Here is a 21,511-nt window from a genome sequence, read left to right as displayed (position 1 = left end):
ATAACCTTCTTGGCGAAGGTAATAATTGTTGCGTCATGCGGTTAATCTGTACGTTGAACCGCAGACGACGGAGCCGCCGACCTGTGAGACCTACCCAGGTATGATGTGGGTCAGACGTGCTCGAACTACAAATTGAGTTGATTCGCAGGTCAGACGTCACCGAACTTGCAAAGGGGCGGGAAGAAAAGCCATTCCTGTTGAGGGAGGGGGAAAGGTTCCCCTGATCAAGGATCTACCGATAAGGTAAGGCTACAGTAGCCTTTAGAGCTTCTATAAAGCTGGCGTCACGCTACAGGAAAATAGCTCGTACAACGAGAACGTTTTTCGCATGAATACAGCCGATGTCATCCCTGATCGGTGTCACTGCAATTGTTAGGGATTTGGCGATGTTCGCAGTTCATGGAGCCATGTCCAATCTGACTGAGGGTAGATTTTCAGGCCAAAAAATACGTTCGACTCTCTTGCGGTTTTGAAATTTGCGATTTCTTCTGACAATAAACAAATTCGGCCGAAAGTCGTCGACACTGTTACGTCGGACTGAAGAGCGTATCAAAGAAATAACAGACAGCAAAACGGTGCGACGATATGAGTCAATTGATTCAAAATTGTCGGAGTCAACCATTTCTTAATGAACATGTGATATACTTGACGTTTACGTACGACGTACTCAGCAACGATTCTTAAGAAGTCAGAGTGACGTCGAAGAACCGGTGTTATTGTCTAATTTATACACATTGGATGGAACGTAGTGAGAAAACGTTTAAGTGGGAGGGCAGTTGAAGTGTGAACTGTCGACCTAATTGAGAAACGTTGACAGTAGAAACGCCTCAGGGCAAGTTACGATCAGAGCAGCCATGTGATATAAATCAAAACATTCACCTTTGCAAATGTAATATGAAGAGATATCGTGATTTCAACTACTTTTCCAAAAAGGTTTTAACGTTGAGCAGGGAATATATTGGCTTGTGTTAAAGATTTTGTAAAAGTGCCAAAAAGGTTCAAAAATCGTTGACAAAGAACACGATGGTGTCCTTGATTTACCCCCAAAGAGCGCATTATCGATGTCTCGGCACGCCAGGAATCCAGGATATAAATCTCGTAATGGTTGATTTAGACTCAAGAAACAGAACCGAGCTTTGGGCTATCATGCATCAAATAAAATACCTATCATTATGGTTTTGTAACTTGTTATGTTCGGTGTCACCCCCCCCCCCCCCCCCGACACAAGTAGAGTGGTAGAGCCCAGGACCTAGGGGGGGGGGGGGGGCTTGGGCTGCTTAAAGTTAAGAGGAAAGTTCCGAGAAGTCAGACGTTGCGACCCGACTGTAACAAAGAGCGTGTATCGAGATTTGGTGTGTTCACCTGATACTTTTACGTGGACCTGTTATACCATATATATAAATCAAAACATTCACCTTAGCAAATTCAACATATAGAAATATTGAATGTCGTTTCTACTAGTACTTCTTTTCCTCAAGGACTTGATATAGAGTAGGAAATGTATTGGCATGTTTTGTTTATGGCTGGTGTTCAAGATTCTGTAAAAGTGGCATAAGGTATCTAAAAATGGTTGACATAGAACACGATTGCGACCTTAATTTACCCCCACGAAACTGCGAAAGGCGCATTATCGATGTCTCTGCACGCGAGGAACACAGGACAAATCTCGTGATGGTTGATTTAGAATCGAGGCGACTACTAGTATGACCAGACTTGCCGGCATTTATTGTCATGCAGTGTTATGCACTTTTTGTACCTAAAGTATATAGTTGAACTAAAATTAAACAAATAGATAGACAGTATCAGGTCTTTTCTATATCGCTGATTTATCATTGTCTTTTTCATTTCAACACAGATGGCAGACAGTGGTAGTGGTAAAGGTGAGAAGCCACGGGCCATCTTACACTGCGGGATATGTCTGGAGCCGTTCAACAACCCCAAGGCACTGGCCTGTCTGCACACCTTCTGTCAGGACTGCCTTGTCAACCTGGTCGGTAAGAAGACGTACCTGACATGCCCCACTTGTCGGTCGTCCGTCAGCCTGCCCCCGAAGGGAGTCCAAGGTCTGCCCGATAACTTCTGGCTATCGGAGTTGTCCACGTCTCCCACCCGACGGTCCAGCGCACTGTACTGGGAACACCTGAACAAGTCGGCGTCATCAAAGAGCGCAGATGGTACGGAGAGGGACTCGGGCATTTCGGAGGGTGACAGTACCAGTCCGAATGGAACATTGATGGAAAATGACCTTCGGCCAGTAGGGACAAGGTCAAAGACAAAGGCGAGAACAAAGCTCACCTGCGGGAAAAACATTCACATTGACGAGGACGTTCGATTCTTCTGCGAGCAATGCGAGGAAACCGTCTGCGAGGGATGCCTTAAGAAGCACGGGGGCCACTCCGTCTGTAACATGGAGGAGGCCCAGGAGATGAGGACGTGCGAGATGCAGTCTCTCCTCGGGATGCTGACGTCACAGGTCAATGACCTCAACAGGGGGACCAAGAAGCTTCGGGACCAACAGAAACAGCTTCAGGATGAGAGGGGACGGGTGGAGAGTCAGATCAGGCGCACCGCCGGGCAGTGGTGGGATGCGGTGAAGCTTTGCGAGGAGGAACTGCTAAAAGAGCTGGATAGAGCGTACGAAGGGCTACGAGGCCCCCTGGCGGACCAACAGGAAAGAGCAGAGGGAGTCTCTACTGATATTACTGCCATGGTCGGTCAGTCTCGCGGGAAACTGAAGGACGCAGGGGTCATAGAAAAGCTGACGACCGTTCGCAAGCTTGGCGAGGCCCATGACCGAGTGCTAGGCGCAGTGAACGAAATGAACAGTTTTTCAGCACAACGCATCAAGTTTTCGCCGAGCATGGTGCCGGGAGGTCTCGGACAGATCGTGGTGGAAAACAAAGGTGTTCCCGAGGATAAGGTAGATAAAAAGGTAACCAGGTCTAGCAATAGATCTAGAAGCACGTCCGGCCCAAAAATCGATCAAGAGCTGCTTGCAACATCCCCTAACAATGTTCCATCACCAACCCTTCCATCAGAAGAATCTGACGTGGAAGAAAAACTCCTGGTCCGGGCAAAGGTCACAACCATTGGCGGGAATGAGTCATCAGAAGGCCGCATCGACGAACCAACCGGCGTCGCCGTTTCCGATGACGGTTTCATCTTCGTCTCTGATTGGGCGAAACAAAGAGTGCGTGTCTATGACGAAGACGGCAGGTTCCAGCGCAACATCCTTGTCGAGGAGAAGAGCAGTATCGTCAGGCCCGCCAGAATGGCGTTCGACTCCTACAGAAGACAACTCTACGTCTCGTGCACGAGTTCGTCAGCGGCAGTCGGCGCTAAAAAAACAGTTAAGGTAGGGATATATGAGAATTCACTCTATCCCTATGATAAATTATCTGATGAGCTACACTCACTTTAACATAGATCTTTACATTATGCAAAGGACATGAATGCCTGAGATGAACCTTCCACAGATGTAGAGACAATTGAAATTGGGGTGTTTGGTCCAGAACCCATAGGTCTTGGGTTCGAATCCCCTGACATGCCACTGATGTTGTGCCCTTGGGAAAGCCCTTTACACGACTTTCCTACTCCGCCCATGTTTAAAATTGGGTACCTGACTTCGGTAGGGGAGGCAATAGGTGGCTGAAGCAGAGAGTTGACCCCGCCTTCATATAGCAATACCGTGTCCTAGACACAGTGCTAGTGGGTAACAAACCACTGCTCTTACTGTTTCAATCTGAAAACCCTTCAGGCCTACATGGAGAACGGCGACCACCTGTTCGACGTCAGCTCGGGCCTGCACTGTCCGCACGACCTGGCCGTGTGTCCGAAGACCGGACGTGTGGTCATCCTGGACACCGAGCTGCGGACGCTGCTGACCGTCAGCTCCAGCGGCAGGCGCGTCCGGTCCTTCAGCTGCTACCGTGACGTCACGGCGCCGCCCCCGGTCTGCCTGAACTCCGTCGCTATCGACGGGAACGGCGACATCGTACTGGCGGACTGGTGGTACAACAACGTCAAGGTGGGTATCTATTCTATTTTCAGGTTGGGTTGCTTTCTTGTGAACTGGGTCTGCATGCCCTTTAATGTACATGTATATCATAACCGGACGTTTTCATTCTAGCCTGGAGTCCAGCCTTGTTTAGCTTTGGGCCGATCCCAACGGTCGCTACACCAGGGTATTATAATGACGACGACTGAATAAAAGTTTTGAACGAATGGATGAATAAATGAATTAAAGATAATCAGTGTGTATTGCGAGAGATTCGCTCAGCCCATATTGTATTGGCCTTTGAGACGCCACAATCAAAACGTATTTGGTAGTCTTACCTATAAATTGATATCAAATAAGATGAAGACAAGTTTTAGAGACTTAAACATGTCCTTCGTGTTGCCGTCCCAGATCCCGACGCCATATGGGCTTATGAGACGCCATAATCAAAACGTATCTGGCAGTCTAAACTATGAATTGATATGTGATAAGGTGAAGACAAATTTTAGAGACTTCGTACTTTTGCCTTCCCAGATCCTGAAGCCATCTGGGGAAGTTCAGCTGACGTTCGGGACACCCGGGTGGGAGGAGGGCCACCTGAACCGGCCGGCCGGGGTGTGCGTGGAGCCGGCGGGGAACATCGTGGTGGCGGACGGGAAGAACGGGCGGGTGCAGCGGTTCGACCCGGCGGGAGCGCGCGGGGAGGAGCTGCTGCACGGCCTGCAGGCGCCCAGCTGCGTGGCGTGCGCGCGGGACGGCAGGGTCGTGGTGCTGGACGAGGGCAGGAAGGCCGTGCTGCTCGTGGAGTATCAAGAAAAGTGACGAAAAAGTGATGAAAATCGTAATGACAACACTAATGCTAGGGTCACATTTCCAATCCGGGGCCCGGCCGGGCAGTCTTTGGGAAAGAAATGTATGATATAAAAGACAACAAAAACACAAAACGTACCCAACATTTCTAAGAGCATAGCTTGTGCAAACTTATTGACACACACTTTGATTTTTCGTTTCCGCAAACAGCCTGACCGGGCCCCGGGACCCTAGCATACAATTATGTAGTTGGTATGGGGTGTACGGGGCACGGTACAGACTTCTGGAGGAGGGCAAGGAGACCGTGCAGCACGAAAAGTGACGATGAAAATCCCGATGACAACACTAAGTGGTAGATACGGGGTGTTAGGGGCACGGTACAGACTTCTGGACGAGGGCAAGAATTAAGGCCGTGCTGCTTGTGGAGCGGGACGAAAAGTGACGATGAAAATCGCAATGACAACACTAAGTAGTAGGTACGGGGCACGGTATAGACTTCTGGAACAAAAAGGCGATGATGCTTCACGCACAAAAAATATTAGGCTACTATTATAGTCATATAGATACTCATTTGTGTTGTGATATGTACAGTAGGTGAGCGAGACGGGGGGCATCACAGACTTCCCGGCACGTTCAAACCATCCCTGCAGTCACATGACGTAAAATTTATTTAGTAGGTAACTGAGACCGGGTAGAGACTTCTGTATGAGGGCAAGAAGGTCATACTGCTTGTGGAGTATCACGACAGGTAACAACGGAAGTTAGCATGAAAAATGGTGTACCTAGTACATGTAAGTAACTGAGACCGGGGCACGGTATAGACTTCTGCGACAGAAAGACGATGATGCTTCAAAGAAAATATATTAGGCTACTATAATGAATATACAATAAATATTCCTAACGTTATATGTTGTGATATACATTGTATTGCAGACAAGCACAGAAAAGACATTATAAAAGCTGCTATATGAATATATGTGGTATGATACACATTGTATAGTGGGTAACCGAGATTGGAGGCATTACAAAACTTCCCAGTGCTTTTGACTTGTTTTAACCCATGTCATGTGATAAGTCTAAAATGTACATCATTAGCTGTTTGTGCTAATATATCAGAGGTGTGGCGTGCAGGCTGAGATCCTTGGAGTAAGATGCCCCTCTTAGGGGCACTCTAACTTCAGAAGTAGGTTTTATTTTCTAAAAGACCACATTTTCATCAATACAAAATCAACCAATTTTTCCAAACATTTCATCACGGATCAAAAAAGAGTAATGGACCATTTTATGACCCAGATACTGAATAGTGCCCCCCCCCCCCCCCCCCCCCCCCCATGCAGACCCATGATATGATGGTGTAGAGTGACCTTCTTGGTATGGAAGTTTGGGTACCCAGAAGCAGAATATACCTGTTTCTGCAGTTAACTTTCCAGAAAAAGTTTCCAGAAAATAAGAGTGTGTATCTTCAGACACGTAGACATTGTCAATGCATCAATGCAGCATCTTTGCATAAATCTCTGGCCTTCATCTAATTTTTGAATTGATAAACATTGATTCTCCATGATGTTTTTACACTCCATATAACAGAAAAAAATTCAATGAATCACAGACCTACGTTTTGTTTTGTGTATTTATTTTTACTGACATGAAAGCGAAGCTGGTTCACCTTAATTGCAAAATAAATCTACCCTAGCTATAGTGCACCTATGTTTCTCTTCAACAAATAAAAGAGCACCAATCTGTATCTCTGTTATATTTCATCTGACCCTTCCCTCTTCCCTCATGACTGCAATTAACAGCAGCCTGCTGGCTGATATAAGCTTTTCATGAATAAACAGACTTTCAAAGTGATAAACCAAAGAGCACAAACTCTGACAGTTTATATAACAAGCAAATATCAGCAACAATCAGTTGACAAAGTAACACAGCTTTGGTTGCTCCCATGTATTTATCATTAAGTGCTTGACAATTTTCTGATCCTATACAATGTATAGGTATGTATGATTTCTGGTTTCATGTCTGTAAGTACTGATTGAATCCCCTAGAAATTAGTTACACAATACTGCCGGGATTATCCAATAAGGCTAATTCACAATATCATTATACAGACCACCAAACTGCATGAGCACAAAAAGCGCTTTATGATATATGTCAAGATTTGAGAACATTCTAACAGGTCAGATAAACATTCAATTCATTCCAACGTGTTACAAATACATTCTTGGAATGTATTCAAATATTGACATGTAGAATATGATATCAACTCCCATAATTTCAAACGGTACTTTAAGACCCCCATATTAAAGACATTCTTGAGATCTTGATACTTCTGTTTTGAAAAAATGTGGTGGTCTAAGGAAACCCAGTGGAATTCTTAGAGTTGACGTTGTATGTTGCACCAGTCAGTGACACAGGAAGTTAAGTGGTCTGTAAAAATGTAAGCAGACCTGTTGTTCTTAAAACGAATCTTAAAAAATGTGATAAAAAAGGATCATCACACTCGTCTAGCTGTTAGCCTGTACAGCTTGTTCGGCATCGTCACCAGTCCTAACCGTATCCCCGTCTGCCTCTTACTGCGTACGCTCTCCATCCCCCCGTAAACGATCACATCTCCCCTTCCCATCACCACCGAGTGGAGACTCGTCTCTTCCGGCGCGAAGAAGTCTTCGTTGTCCGGCATCTCTAGCCACCGAACTCTACCCGTGGTCCGCGCGGCGCTGACGTCCAACACGTACATGTGCATTCCCATGCACGTCTGGCAGTCCCGTGGCACGTCGGCGCACTTGAACTGGCGGAGCGTGGCACGCATCTTTCTGTCCTTACAGCTCGACACGTCGTGATCGGCTACGCTCTCACAGTCAACGTTGCACCCACAGTCCATCCGTGTGACAGCTGCTTGTTGAGGAGGAGATGCAGTCTCACTACTGCCTGCCTCAGGCTTTCTCTCTGTGGAAACCCATCCTGTGCTTGGACCCGGGCCTCTAGGAACAACTATTTGACCATTTGAAGCAGTTTCGATGCTGCTTGCTATTGGACTGTTACTACTATGGTTAGCCTTATACATTGCAAGTGAGGTGATATTTCTACTTAACCCTCCTCTTTCGCTACTGCCTTGTAATGTGGCTGGTTGCATTGTAGGGCCCCAAAATGACATTCCAGCCTGCGAGTGCGACTGTTGCCTGTCCATTTTCTGTTGCTTAGAGGCGCTGCCGTTAGGAAGATTTGGTCTCTTACCCTCGGACGAGCTTCCCGACATCCCTCCCCGTGCCCCTCGTAGCTCTTCGTCATCATTCGCATCACGAGGACTGAAGTGTAACCTTTGTTGCTGATGAGCGCTAGTGCTAGGTTGAGCTGGAAGACTACGCGATGCCCCGCCCTGGTCCGTAACGTCCCTTGCTTCACGCGGGCCAAATCGTAACCTTTGTTCCTGCTGCCCGCTTGAGCCCGGCTGAGGCGAAAGCGTGCGTACAGGCCGCGCAAACGATCCCCGCACGCCGTTCTCACACCTGCGTTTCTCCCTCCCGTTTGTTCCGTGCGGACACTGGCTGGGGTCGAAGCTGGGGGGCAGGCGGCGCAGGGTCTGGAGGGAGGGGTGTCGGTGGGTTTCCAGGCGCAGCGGGGAGGGCTTGTTGTGAAGACTTGACATGTTGGACATGTTGGGGTCCTGGCTCAGGAACACCACATAGTTACCAACCTGTGGAAGGACAGAAAATGCATCTTTAAGTACATGTAGCTGTAGCTCGTAATAGCCAAATAATGTGTTCTAAATCAGGAAAATCAAGGGTTTAAAAAAACCATAGTGTGCCTTTTCAGTAGAGAGAAAGAGCCAGGGTTTCAGCCAATATGCAAGATATGTGCATGTACACACAAAACAATAATACAATTACAAGGCAGAGTGAAAGTATTTTCAGTCAATCTACAGTTTAAAACCATGTACTGTTATATAATCAGTTACTGATGAAAGACAGCAGATGCTGTCTTAAACGTTTTTCGGCGTATGGTATTCAAGTTCATTTGACAAGTATGAAAAGTCCCCACCTTACAGCCGGGATGACACCAGATGTGCGGAGCTGCCAGGTTCTCATTGTCCACCCCCAGCTGGCTCCACGTCCACGGCGTTGTGTCTAGTCTCAACATCCAGGCATCGCTGAAGTTCTGGGGGAAACATGGCTTTGTCATTGATACCCAAGGGGTGATCAATAAGTTCTCAGCCTCACCCCAAAATAAGGTGCACAACTCAAATTTCAGGTCAACTCATTCTCAGTCACTGGTAAATGATAGTGGATGCAATCTGAAAGGTTTGACTCTTTAGAGAGTTTATCCAATTGCTTAATTAATTGATTGATTCATTTTGTATAGACTCAATGTTCAACCATCATCAACATTACTTATTACATTACAAAATTCATTTTTGGAAATAGGTGCACTGGTGCACCCAACCTAAAAAATTAGGTGCACAGAAAATAATTTGGGTGCACCACATAAAATAAAGTTGAATGATACCAAAACATAAGCTTGACGCTACAGCCTCTCTTAAGAACTCCAATCTGTGATTCTACCCAGATTTCAAATTTCAACCAAGCAATACATCAAATAAAGTACAAAAGATTATATTGCTTTTACTGATACTTACATTTCAAGAATATTCAGTATGCTAGTGTACAAGAGAACCTTTACCCTAAAGAGTACAAAAATATCTAGGTGCACCAGTGCACCCACAGTCAAAAATTAGGTGCACAGCTCCAATTTTGGGTGCACACAGGTGCACATGCACCCAGTATTTCGAGCCCTGGGAGGTGATGTAAGCTCTCACCTGATTGGCTCCTCCACATCCACCAATGATCAGGATGGTCTGGTCATCCAAAATCACCTGTCAAAAACAAAGAACACAAAATGATTAAAATCAGCAAAACGATTTTGAGTAACATAGTCTTGAAGCTTTCATGAAGAAACTTCGTGAAGAATTAATTTCATGAATAAACAGAGACACGAATAGCCGTACCTGTGTGTGCCCAAACCTGGGGAGGGGCGGGGTCCCCTGGACCTGCTGCATGCTCCACTCCATGGTCTGCAGGTTCAACACCCACACATCGTTGGACCTGACAGGAACACAGCACAAAGGTTTATGCATGAGAAATTACAAAAACATTCAATATGTTTGATGCTTTTCCAATAGATGATAGTGCTGTACCACAGCTCATGGTTATTGAACCACAGGTCATCCTTACTCATCTTTAGATTTCCTACAGACACTAAAAATATGCTTCAATGAAAAAAGATTTGTAGCTTTCTTTTCAGCTTTTACATATTACAATGCAGCATAAGACCTTATTAGAAGATATCAAAACCTGAAATTAGAGATAATGCCTTGCAATAAGAAATTTTCAGGTTTAGTTTTATCAGACTTGGATCAACTTTAGAACACAAACTTTGACATGACGCAAATAGTTTATCTCGGGAAGAAATAGCAAAATAACAATCAACTCAATACTTCAACCACATTTGCATCAACCTCTATAATTAGGGCAACTCCCTTTGCGACCACGTAGTTCCATCTGTTGTCTGAGGCATCCCCCCATCACACCCCCTACTCACCTCCTCTGTAAACTGAGAGACCCCCCTATCACCACCATCCTGTCTGCTATAACACTGGCTCCATGGCCAGCTACAGGAGGGGGAGAGGGCGATGTGACGACATAGTTCCACCTGTTGTCTGTGGGTGTGTAGAGGTGGATCTCATCAAAATACCTGTGGTGGAAACATATGTATAAGACAGTACAGTAAGGGTTATATCTGTAAATAGTATCTTCAACTTCAAGTTGGTAAATCAATTGAACATAGTTTTCTTATGTTCCCAACCTTACTTTTTCTCTACTAACATCTGGAAAGATTGTCTGCTGACTGAGTGTAAAATGAACTTCTCCTATCAGTGTTAAGTTAAATTGTGCTATTGTGACGTACATGTACTTAAGTCTTTGCACTGATAGACCATTCAAGAAAATCATCTATTCAGAATTCAGTACCTTTCACAAGGATACAACATCTAGCCCAATGGTAGGAATCAAACCCATAACCTCTCAATCTCGCATTCATCATAATAGCTACACTGCCATTTTTTGCCACCAGCAATTTAACGCCAGTCTAATGTGAAATCTAATTGAATGATTGACAGAAATGAACAACAAGTAAAAGTCGCACCTCTCCGGCTGGTGGTAGGGGTAGGGGCTTGGCCGGGCACAGCCTCCGAACAGCACCAGGCAGCGTTTGTACCGAACCAGCGACGCCCAGGCCTTGGGAGAGGGGTACGAACCTGACGGGGCAAAGGGCAAAGTTTGGACAGGAATTAGTTCTTTCCAATAACAAGCAGGGGTTCATCTAAATCAGGAAAGAGGGGAGTTGCACCCTCTTGTTCCAGCCCAGCTCCCCCTTGTCAAATTCAGATTTTAGCTTAATAAGAGCATACAGCCTTCACTCAGCAATAGATTCATCCATAAATACATAGAATTCGCTCCCTCCCATGTGTGTGCTCCCTCTTGTTTAATTTTTCTAGAAAAACCCCTGACAAGCATATCTGGATCTAAAAACTGCATATACTGTACATGTATCTTGCTCCTTTATTTGCAGGCTTTTAGCTAGGCATGCGTCCATGCAGTCATTTGGACGCATGATACTAAAATAAGAAGGAAATTGGACGCCCTCTTTTTCAGCTGGACGCACAGAGGACCCCTGTTTCCCTGGTAATTACAGACACATGTTACTGTTTTAAGTTGTCACTGATGCCTATTTAGTCCTACCACACACTGGGAAAGCATAAAAACTGATTGACATGCAAAGCTACCATGAAATTGTTAATCCATAGTGCCCATTGGGAGACAGAGGGGGAACAATCAGTTTTTAGTGCTTAAAATGGTCTGCTAAAAGTATGATAAGACTGGAACACACCTAACCCCCACATTACAGCATAACCCCCCCCCCCCCTTTGGACCCCTTGTCTATAAATCCTAGCTAAAAGCCTGTTTATTTGTTCATTTTTTAACATAACCAGGAGACAAAGAGACTAATAGTAAAGTGAATATGAAGTCGCATTGCACTACTGTTAAGAAAAAGCATGAGGTCAGCTATTTTACCTTTGCGAATACATGTATCAACTTTACAATAAAAAAAGTCATAATATTAATAATATGTTGCACATTAAGTTACTTCTACAACATCTGCTAAATCTGAGTCTGTGTACAGGTGTATCTTTGTTGAATCAAACTGAGTATTAAAAATAATAGAGTGACCTTGAAATATTAGTACATACCAGCGGCCAGCGGTCTCACCCATTCCTCACTGGCAAGGTCAAACCTCCAAAGGTCGTTGAAACAGGTGTTGGGATTGGCCACGGAGCTTCCGCCGAACACGTACATGGCCTGGTCGTCATCATAGTAACAGGCGCTGTGGGAGATCCGCGGGGCAGGCTGCGGTTGGTGGGAGGGTCCGCGGATAGTCTGCCATTGGATGGTTCCCTCCCCGATGGCAGTGACGAAGGATTGGGAGTGCTGCTTGCTGACACCTGGAGGGATTAGGGCAGTGTTAGGGCGATAAATTTTGGATGGTGATATGATATTATTATAAAGCCGGCGGCCCCTTGTATGAGAGAGCTTTAGGCATAAGCCTTAAGCATCAAATCACTGTGCGTAAAAGAACCCAACACACTTATGGAGAAGAGAGGGGTGACCCGGTGTGCTTGGATAAAAACGTGAGTCGTGGCGAGGCCACATTGCACAACCACTAGCTACTTGAAAAAGCATCATGCATCACCTCAATTGAGGATGACTGCTTTACTTTTTATCATGAAACTACTATTTGTGTCGGAGAGAATTTGCAAATATTGCTCCTCACATGCAGTGGAAGGTAATAATCATTTTTGTTGTTCATTTTATGAAGATAAAAGAGGCCAATTGCTTACAGAAGCCTTACTGATGGGATCATCAGCTGATCAGCGCAGCACTGCTTCATGAATAATTCACTGCCAACGGCTAACATACCGGGCTAGCTACTAGTATGTCTCACAGAAAAAGGCACACAAAGGCCTGTGACATCAAGCACAAGGAAGAAACACTGCTGGTTTAACTTTTACGGCTAGTGTAATATGTCAAGTAAGTCAAGTAGTTTGCCAACATCCTATAAATCAAACCTCACAAAAGGATCTAGATCATCTAGATAGTTGATAAGTTAATCATAAAGCAAACACATTTTACCAAGATCCAAGAAAGAGGGGGCATGGACTTGATGACACCCCTTTCTGCATCATAACCCCCTCATGTATTCCTGAGTCCTATAAACGCTTCAAGTGAGTTCAACCCCCTAAGTCCTGCGTTCCGACTACTTCGACCACCTAGCCAAGCCCTGCAGTCCAAAAGATTTCCACCCCCCTCAGTCCTGCTTCAAGCCGTTCTAGTGCTATGTCATCACCCCCCCCCCCCTTTTTTGGCAAGGCCCATAATATTTTCAGACCGGTACGTACCTTTGATAAGTCTCCGCCACTGTTTACAGACGAGCGCGGCAGTCTTATACTCCCCGTACGGAGACAGGAACAGGAGGATCCTCTCCAGAAGCTCCTCCGGAAGATCGTTCACCGAGAAACCGCTGCAGGCGACACTGTCGTCCATTATTGTCGCTCTAGTTCTTCTGCGAAGTCGCCATCCACAACTGAGGAAAAGGGGGAGGGGGCGTAAGCTAGCTTAGCTTTCTTTGTCGTGAATTAGGCTCCAAAATCACTCCTGAAACACTGACGTCACTCTCCGTTTCTCCTACACGGAGCAACTTCTTTCTGAAACAGAAATATAACTGTGACGCAACAATAGTTGTCTTTTTTCACCTCGTAAAATTTGCTGAAATGCGACGCAGTGACTTCGAAACTATCTCTTCACATCTCCCCGCAAAGCATAGCGGGATCAGACGAGTACATTTGATGATAGGGGCGTGCAGAGTATTATTCAACCACGTTTAGCCCCTAAATTGAAAGAATATTAGATAAAAATCACTAAAATAAGTAACTATATAATATAAATAAGAGGTTTACAGCATTTGTATTTGATGTATCTACTTTTCTTTGTTTTTGAATTTATAGTGCAAAGAAAAAAAATACCCACGGACATCTCTTTTTCAATGGACGATCCGAGATTTTCAAACAAAAATGGCGGCCGGAAGCAGGTGAATTTTTTCGAATTTCCCTGGCGGTTCTAAAATGTCTGGCCCGGTGACGTCGCTGGTGTCTCCGGGCGCCCTGATCAGCCCCGAGTGGCACAAGACGCCGGAGGGGCGCGAGTACCTCGCCGGGATACTGCGGAGGAACAGGCGCCGGATTTTCGGTGAGGAAACTAAGGGGGAGGGGGGCGTTGACAACTTTTATAGAGTTGTTTATTTACTTATCTTCAAAACATGTGGGTACTCTTTAAATATCTTCATATTAATGTGTGTTCACAGGTTCAATGTTTATGGTTGATGCGGTTTTGTTCAGCAAATATCGAAAGACAATTCTATCAAGATAAATGATGAAATTATAAATCCATTGTTGGATAACTTTATATCATAAATACATATAACTATATTATAAGTATTTTAGTGTTTAAGTGTAATGTAATGTGGCGATGGGGGAAATTGAAAGTAGACAACATGATATGTTAGAGTTCATGTAATAATATTATGTTTCTATTGGATACTACTCTCATCTCCCAAATAAACATACCCCCCGGAATAAACATACCCCCTGGACAAATTTTTAAAATCTAATAAACATACCCCCCGGAATAAACGTACCCCCCGGAAAATTACCAAATTGACACGTTAACTGTGTCCATGCTACTTCTGTCTTAGGGAAAGAAGATGATAAGCAGGTAGGTTCTTTTTATTTACATATTCTATATAAGTATGTAAATAATGAACCGAATAACTGTAGATATCTTGTTCAAATTATAATCATTTTCTCCACTTTTGGAAAAATTGGGCATAGGTTCCCCGCGGGGGCCAACGGTGCTTCAAATTCAACAAGTGAAAATGTACATGATACATGTATTTTCTACTTGGAACTTGAACCAAGTGATCAAGGAAAATTGTTGTATAAACTGGTATATCATTAAAACAGAAGTAGTTGCCAAACTTCTCAGTTCACTTGCATGGGTAACACCTTGTACAAATGCATCAACATTTAGAACTTGAACAGAAAATTACCATATCCTGAATATCCGATGAAAATACAAGTATTACGTATTTGTAAAAGCCATGTAGAAAAGATTGAACTATGACATGTATGATGTTAGTTGTTACTAGTACTTTTTCTTGCTCAACTTTCCATTTATCATGTATGCATTGCATATAGAAACATGGATTAATTTTGTAAACATTACTAGAAGTATATGCTTTCCACAAAATCACCTTATTATAAAGAACATTATCATATATTCTCCTTTATTGTGTTGTTGCAATCCAAATAATTTCAAATCCAAAAATTACCCTTGATGTATGCAGAAAAAATCTTTCATTTTGAGGAACTTAGTTGTCAACAAATTCATTGTTTAGATGTGAGAAATCTCAGGCTTGCTCTATTTTGTGCTCTCTCTTTCTGATTAAAAGTTCCTTGGTTACATCTAAAACATTGCCACAAACCACAGGGTTCTCATGTTACACATCAAAGCGTGAGTCAGACAGAGCGGCACCGAACACAGGAACACAGACAGTAAGGGGCGGGGCTAACAGAGAGCTACATGAAGTTCTGAGAATACTCAGCCAATTTGTTTGTAGGGGAGTGATTTTTGTCAAAACATCGTGGGTGATAATTACTGAATATGAAATACCACACATTTCTGACAAAGACAAAAGAGTTTTATTGGAAGATCAAAAAGAGCTGTTTCCCCTTGGTAGAAGTGAGTTCTTCCGATCCGTCCGTGGGAAACTTCTAGTGGCGTGCGTTACTGTACTGTGGCGATTTTCCAAGGGCTGAATTTTCATGTTTGTGGTAGGAACCGTAGGATTTAAATGTTTTTGTAGATTTTAAAAGTATTATTCAGTTTTTAATGCTAAGACACTGTCATAATGTGGTGTTATTTTCATATTCTAAAAGTTTTGAGGAAAGGCTGTATTTCACGTGAGTAGAATTTACATGCGACTCAATGGTAACTTGAGCATTCATGGTGTTGATTACGTTGTTCCAAGGTTGTTCTTTTGGCAATGTTTTTGTCTTTTTCGAGCGTAAATTTTGCGATCACTGTAAGAATTCAGATGGTCTAGAACGGGAAAAGACTGTCAATGTTGTTTATATGAAAAATAGATTTCAAAACTTAAGTGTGGCATCTTATTTTGTCTGAGATAGCAACATTTACTTTGTATCGAGATCGACTGACATGTTAGTACCGCCAGGATTTCACAAATGCCGGGTCATAGCAGCAGGGAAATCAACGCCGCTAGGCCGAAAAATAACAAATAATGAGCAAAAATGTCGGGGAAATATGGGCAGGAATACCCAAACTTTCGATTTTGATGGGATCCCTGGTTAGCAAAACTCTGATTTTCAAAAAATTAATAAAGGTACTGTCCAAAATAAGAACGTACTGGGTGGATTTTGAGGCTGAAAAAAATAAACGTACCGGTACGTTTATTTGGGAGATGAGAGTATTTATGTTGAAGCAAGTTATGTTTTCATTGGAATTCTGCAAGTTGCTACTTGGCAGTACTGAAGCGCCCTCTAGTAATCAATGATTGTCCTGCAGCCTTGGATTTTCTGCAGGGAAATTGTTTGCGGTGGCTTTACTCTGCAGATTCAAAAACACTGCGGACATTTTTATTCTGTCAACCCACTTACCCCTTGTTTCAACTGCGAACTTTTTCTCGCAATGTTATTCCCCTGCAAACATGTAATGTACCCCTTTACAGCATATCAAGACCAGAAACAAGATGCATATAATGTGCATCTTGTTTCTGATATATACATGTGGGGTTGCTAGTCCTTCCCCTTTAACGTGCTTGGAACCCCCTTAATGTCTCTTCCAAAATCCCCAACCAATCTGCCCTACCAATTAATTGGAACCAGAAGCTGAACTGTGAGGCTGCTACTACTAGTAGATGAGCTACATTGACATCCCTTTGTGAACCTGTGTGTGATTAACTTGAATTACCAATAACCACCAATCCTGATTCAATATTTCCCCAGGTCTGTTGGAGCGTCCCAGTCTGTCCCCCCAGCAGGAACCAGAGACGGTCTCCTACAAGATCTACCTGGCAGGCAAGTCGGGCGTCGGCAAGACGGCAACGGTCGCCAAGTTGGCGGGGATCGAGGTCCCACCTGCGCACCAGGAGGTGAAGGGAATCAAATTAAAGTTTAAAACTTCATCATCATCATGATGGCATATGACCACATCAAGGCCAAGGGAAAAGTAGGTGGGAGGGGAGGTCCTGGGCTAGTTAGGGCGGGCAGGCCTCCAGCCTTGCATGGAACGACTCAACCTTGGGAGCCTTACTTCACAGAGGATTGTGTCCTACAGACTTTTTTTTATTTTATTAGCAATATTTTAGCAACCAAATTTAACACTGCTGCCTGGTTAGACTCTATAGGATGTTTCCAGCTTTAAATTTGTGTCTGTTGCATTACTTGTTTGGGAGCCTGTGTTGTTGATTTTTGTCGTTGAATTTGTCCCTAGACCCCAGGTATCCAGACCACAGTGCTGTACTGGCCAGCCAAGCTGGTGCAGAGGGAGAAGGTCATCATGTTCAAACTGCACTTCTGGGACGCCGGCGAGCAGGCGCTCAAGAAGTTTGATCACATCTTACCTGTGAGTGACAACCCTCATAATTCTGCTACGTTACCTTAAGGCCACCATATCAAAGGAAACTGTGAATTTAAAGTGATCTACTAGTACTGATGCATCATCTGTTATCTCTAAGGCATGCACACTTTAGATATCCAAGTGTTCAAGACATACTTTGTTCAAGACTTACTTTTGATAACATTGCTTTTTGTTGGTCTGGGGGTCTTAACTCAAGGAACCCGGTGGAATTATTAAAGTTGATGTTCACAGAAAAAGAATTTAAATCTGTTCGCAAATTTATAATTCTATTTACAAGTAAATAAACACTGATTACTAGTAGAATGTCCTCCTTTCATTTACAGTGGAAAAAAGCCATCCTTTAACGCAGACATCTTAGATATTGACATCTGTGTATCACATGCTTGTTAACTAAATTGTAGTGCATAAAGTCAACTGGCTTAAATTCCAGATGGAAAGGACAAATGCAACTGGCATGGTATCCAGCAGAGACTCCAATTGCATCTCTATCCGCTGTAAAATCGTCAATTCTGCCAGATCGCAATGTCTCCCCTACCACCATGTACCAGTTTTAAGTTTTTATGTCGTGTATTTTCAGGCCTGTAAGGACAAGGTGGACGCAGTGCTGTTCCTCTTCTCCTTCACAGACCGCTCCAGTTTTGACGACCTGCCCCACCTCATGTCCCGCGTAGTGGAATCTTCCGAGTCCATCCTCAGACTCGTGGTCGGGACAAAGTATCCTTACAGTCAATCAATCAATTAATCAATCCACCAATTAATGTTCATGTTGCACAATAAAACATTTACTCACGAAAGAGGATAGATTTTGGAAGAAAAAAAGACCATTTCCAAAATGTATCCAGTTGTTGAAATTGTTTTATTGCGTATCTTATTTCCTGAACGTCTGATCTTCGACGTAATTCATGATGAAATGTTATACACCTGGTGGTTGTAACAGCTTACTATCACTTGCAGTTTTAATCCAGTTTTATTGTGTTAATGATTTATCTGTACTTCTTACATCTGTCACTCTGCAACTACAAATGCACTTTGCTTGCAGTTTTGATCTATGATTATGAAAAATGCCTCATTTATGAAGATTTTGAGACATTTTGAAGTCCTTACCTTGCCCCTCTAATACCTTCAAAATTTGCTGTGTTATTTTTTCTGATTTGTAATTTCTTTGTGAATATATCAGATGTCAATTATGACTTACGAATCCCGCCTAAGAATATTGGTTCCAAGCCCTTAACCCTAAGACCTGCAGGTATGACCAGACGTTACATAACGAGGTTCCAACGCGGGACATCCGTGAGTTTGAGCACCGCTGGAAGGTACCGGTCCTGATGATTCGCAACGTGGACGGCCCGCGAACGCCGGACGGGAAAGCACTAGATGGTCGTGCAGGGATCATGGAGGTAGCTGCATCTGGTTTGGTTTTCAAACACACTAATTATTATTATTATTTTTTTTTAGCCAATTCATAAGAGCCTGATGTTGCCATCGATTTACGAAGAAAGGCGGCTCCATTGTTACTGTAGCAGCATTTCTTCACTAAGCTCAGAAATATCAATGCTCGAGACAAGTATTGACTTCACTGACCCATTAGGAGAAGCAGGGGTTACGAAGGCTGCCCGGGAAATTCCCTACCCCAATTAGAACTCTTAAATGTCCATGTATTTACTTGGCAACCTTGTGGGCCTTCCTCAACAAGAAATTTGATGGGTGTGTGACAGATAGAATCAACAGATTGGTGACGATGGTGTAAATTTCCCCCCTCCATACGGAAAGCACTGGATGGTCGCGCAGGGATCATGGAGGTATATCTGCATCACCTGGTTTGGTTTTTAAAATAAGACAATTTTTGAACAACAGAATAGCAATTTTGACCATGCATAAGAACTGTAATGTGTGAATATTTACCTTCTCTAAGAAAGGTTACGTATTCAGCTCTGTTTTCCTGTGTGTTTGTTTCTGTTTGTGAACAGTATATCCTGAGAAGTTGTGGATGGATCCTTAGGATATTTCGTACATGGGTATGTGTTAAAAATGTAGGCCAAGTTTGTTGATTGTCCTAGTAGTTTTCTAAGTTACTTCAGTGGAACTTCCTGTTTTGATATTGTTCTGGTCATAATTTTAGGTGGTAGATAGCTGTTAGGACAGAAAGTACGTGGTGTGGGTAAGGAGTGCACGGTTAGAGCTTAGGAGTGCAGCACCCCTCTTTAGAAAAACACCTGAACCTGATGAAACTATTATCTGTTGTTTGTCAGGTGGCACAGTTCCTGAACAGCATCTGTGAGCACCTGTGGCGACATGACCAGATCGCAGCCGGGATCTACAGACCCCCAGACTACACAGGGGAGCCAAAGATATCCTTTATCTAACTTTTATATCATCAAGGCTTTTAAAGGATAAATTAAATAATTCTCCACGTTTTTGGATCACAAATTTGACCCAAAATCAAATCCCTCCACAATTTGGAGCAAATCAAATCACACAAATCCATGTCCACACATTCTACTGTTGTACATATTTTGAAGAAATTGGAGCAAAAATCCATGTCCATACATTTGACTGCAGCAGGTAAGCAGGTAAGGCTGTGGTGATCTAAAAGGTATCTATATTTTTACAAACCTGGAATAAAATCTACTTGTGTCGTTGTACTTAAATATATGACAATTATATATCACATTATGTCGAATGAAAGGACGATGACATGTGGACAATCTTTGTCTGAAAAGTTTGAGAAATTGTCAAGTAAGTAATCTGAGTGCAATCTGAATTCATCATTATTATTTTCACTGTTATTCTAACAAAGACACAGTTTGTCTTAAATGTGTTTAAAAAAAATATCACACTTTGATCATTATGAATCTGTGGCAATGTGTTATAATGTTATGAAAATTTGTATTTTTGCTTCAGGTGTGAGCTTTAGAATGTGCATTATGTGTAATCTATATTGCAAATTTGCAAATTAGAAATAGTGTGGTAGTCAACCACTGCAAACATTTTAAGATTTACAATACTAAAACATGTACATTATTAAACCAACTCTCAAGGCATTTTCTTAAATCTAGAGGGGCAGAGATTCATAATAATTTGACAAATTATGGTATAGGTTTGTCAAGTATGTGTACTTAATTTGATATTAATGAGACCTGTAAGGTAGGTACTTGGTAGACAATAATGCAGCAATCGAAAATGTACAAATTGAGCAAATTCTGACAGTGACTATAGTATACAAAATATATGGATAAAACTCTATATGTTGCATATGCTAGGGCTTGTGCCCTCCAAGTGGGGTATACTATGTACTTATATATTGTTTTATTTCCTGAAAATTGAAATGATTCTTATACATACTTTCCATGTTCTTTTATTGTAATTACTGTGCAATTAGCCTTCCATAATTGCAATAAGATGAAATGATTAAATGTACCAAAGATGTTTTCATTTTGTGGTCGAACAATAGACACTAAATTGATGACGCTCTATCTATCTGTGTACACAAGTTCAGAATCTCTAGTCACGCTGTATAGATGGGCAGTAAGATTATGACAAACGAATAGAGTCAATGTGCTTCTCAATCTTCTAGATCACATTGTATCAATCATATGTACCAAAGAAATATGTGAAAATAAACATTTATTTATTACATTTTTCAACAATCTGTCTTTAAGGCTCTAAGCGCATAGATATAGAATACAACATCATGGTGTATTATGCTTCGGATTGTATATTACAACCCTTTGCCTTGTAACAGCATGAATTCTAACGTCTAAATTTGGTATTTGAATTTTCGACAGCAGTGCACACAAAGCACATTCAATACCTTGAAATATGGACCAGTCCGGAACACCTGTTTTGAATGTTATCCCAGCCCAGGTATGACATAAGTTATATT

General features: G+C 43.0%; 3 protein-coding genes across 4 annotated transcripts; 2 read left to right on the top strand and 1 right to left on the bottom strand.

The window, feature by feature from the left end:
* Positions 1-1,794: 1,794 nt before the first annotated feature.
* On the top strand, positions 1,795-5,713 carry LOC136443302 (tripartite motif-containing protein 2-like). Its single transcript, XM_066440487.1, has 3 exons — positions 1,795-3,355; positions 3,758-4,027; positions 4,532-5,713. The coding sequence occupies exons 1-3, from the start codon at positions 1,856-1,858 to the stop codon at positions 4,817-4,819; spliced, it is 2,058 nt and encodes a 685-aa protein (XP_066296584.1). The 5' UTR covers positions 1,795-1,855; the 3' UTR covers positions 4,820-5,713.
* Positions 5,714-6,315: 602 nt separating this feature from the next.
* LOC136443300 (F-box only protein 42-like) lies at positions 6,316-13,744 on the bottom strand. 2 transcript variants are annotated; one of them, XM_066440486.1, is made up of 9 exons: positions 13,668-13,744; positions 13,314-13,498; positions 12,108-12,359; positions 11,003-11,114; positions 10,400-10,552; positions 9,807-9,903; positions 9,618-9,674; positions 8,843-8,959; positions 6,316-8,498 (listed from the first exon to the last, which is right to left on the bottom strand). In XM_066440486.1, the coding sequence occupies exons 2-9, from the start codon at positions 13,456-13,458 to the stop codon at positions 7,299-7,301; spliced, it is 2,133 nt and encodes a 710-aa protein (XP_066296583.1). In that variant the 5' UTR covers positions 13,459-13,498; positions 13,668-13,744; the 3' UTR covers positions 6,316-7,298. The 2 variants fall into 2 exon arrangements, with proteins under 2 accessions (XP_066296583.1, XP_066296582.1); XM_066440485.1 differs by having other exon boundaries at positions 13,314-13,744.
* A 218-nt stretch (positions 13,745-13,962) lies between these two features.
* Positions 13,963-21,264, top strand: LOC136443407 (ciliogenesis and planar polarity effector 2-like). Its single transcript, XM_066440630.1, has 6 exons — positions 13,963-14,160; positions 16,995-17,140; positions 17,482-17,613; positions 18,206-18,342; positions 18,875-19,025; positions 19,878-21,264. The coding sequence occupies exons 1-6, from the start codon at positions 14,037-14,039 to the stop codon at positions 19,989-19,991; spliced, it is 804 nt and encodes a 267-aa protein (XP_066296727.1). The 5' UTR covers positions 13,963-14,036; the 3' UTR covers positions 19,992-21,264.
* The last annotated feature ends 247 nt before the right edge of the window (positions 21,265-21,511 follow it).

This window comes from Branchiostoma lanceolatum, chromosome 10 (genome assembly GCF_035083965.1).
Source record: "Branchiostoma lanceolatum isolate klBraLanc5 chromosome 10, klBraLanc5.hap2, whole genome shotgun sequence".
Lineage (NCBI taxonomy): Eukaryota > Metazoa > Chordata > Leptocardii > Amphioxiformes > Branchiostomatidae > Branchiostoma > Branchiostoma lanceolatum.
This window is presented reverse-complemented; position numbering and strand designations above follow the sequence as displayed.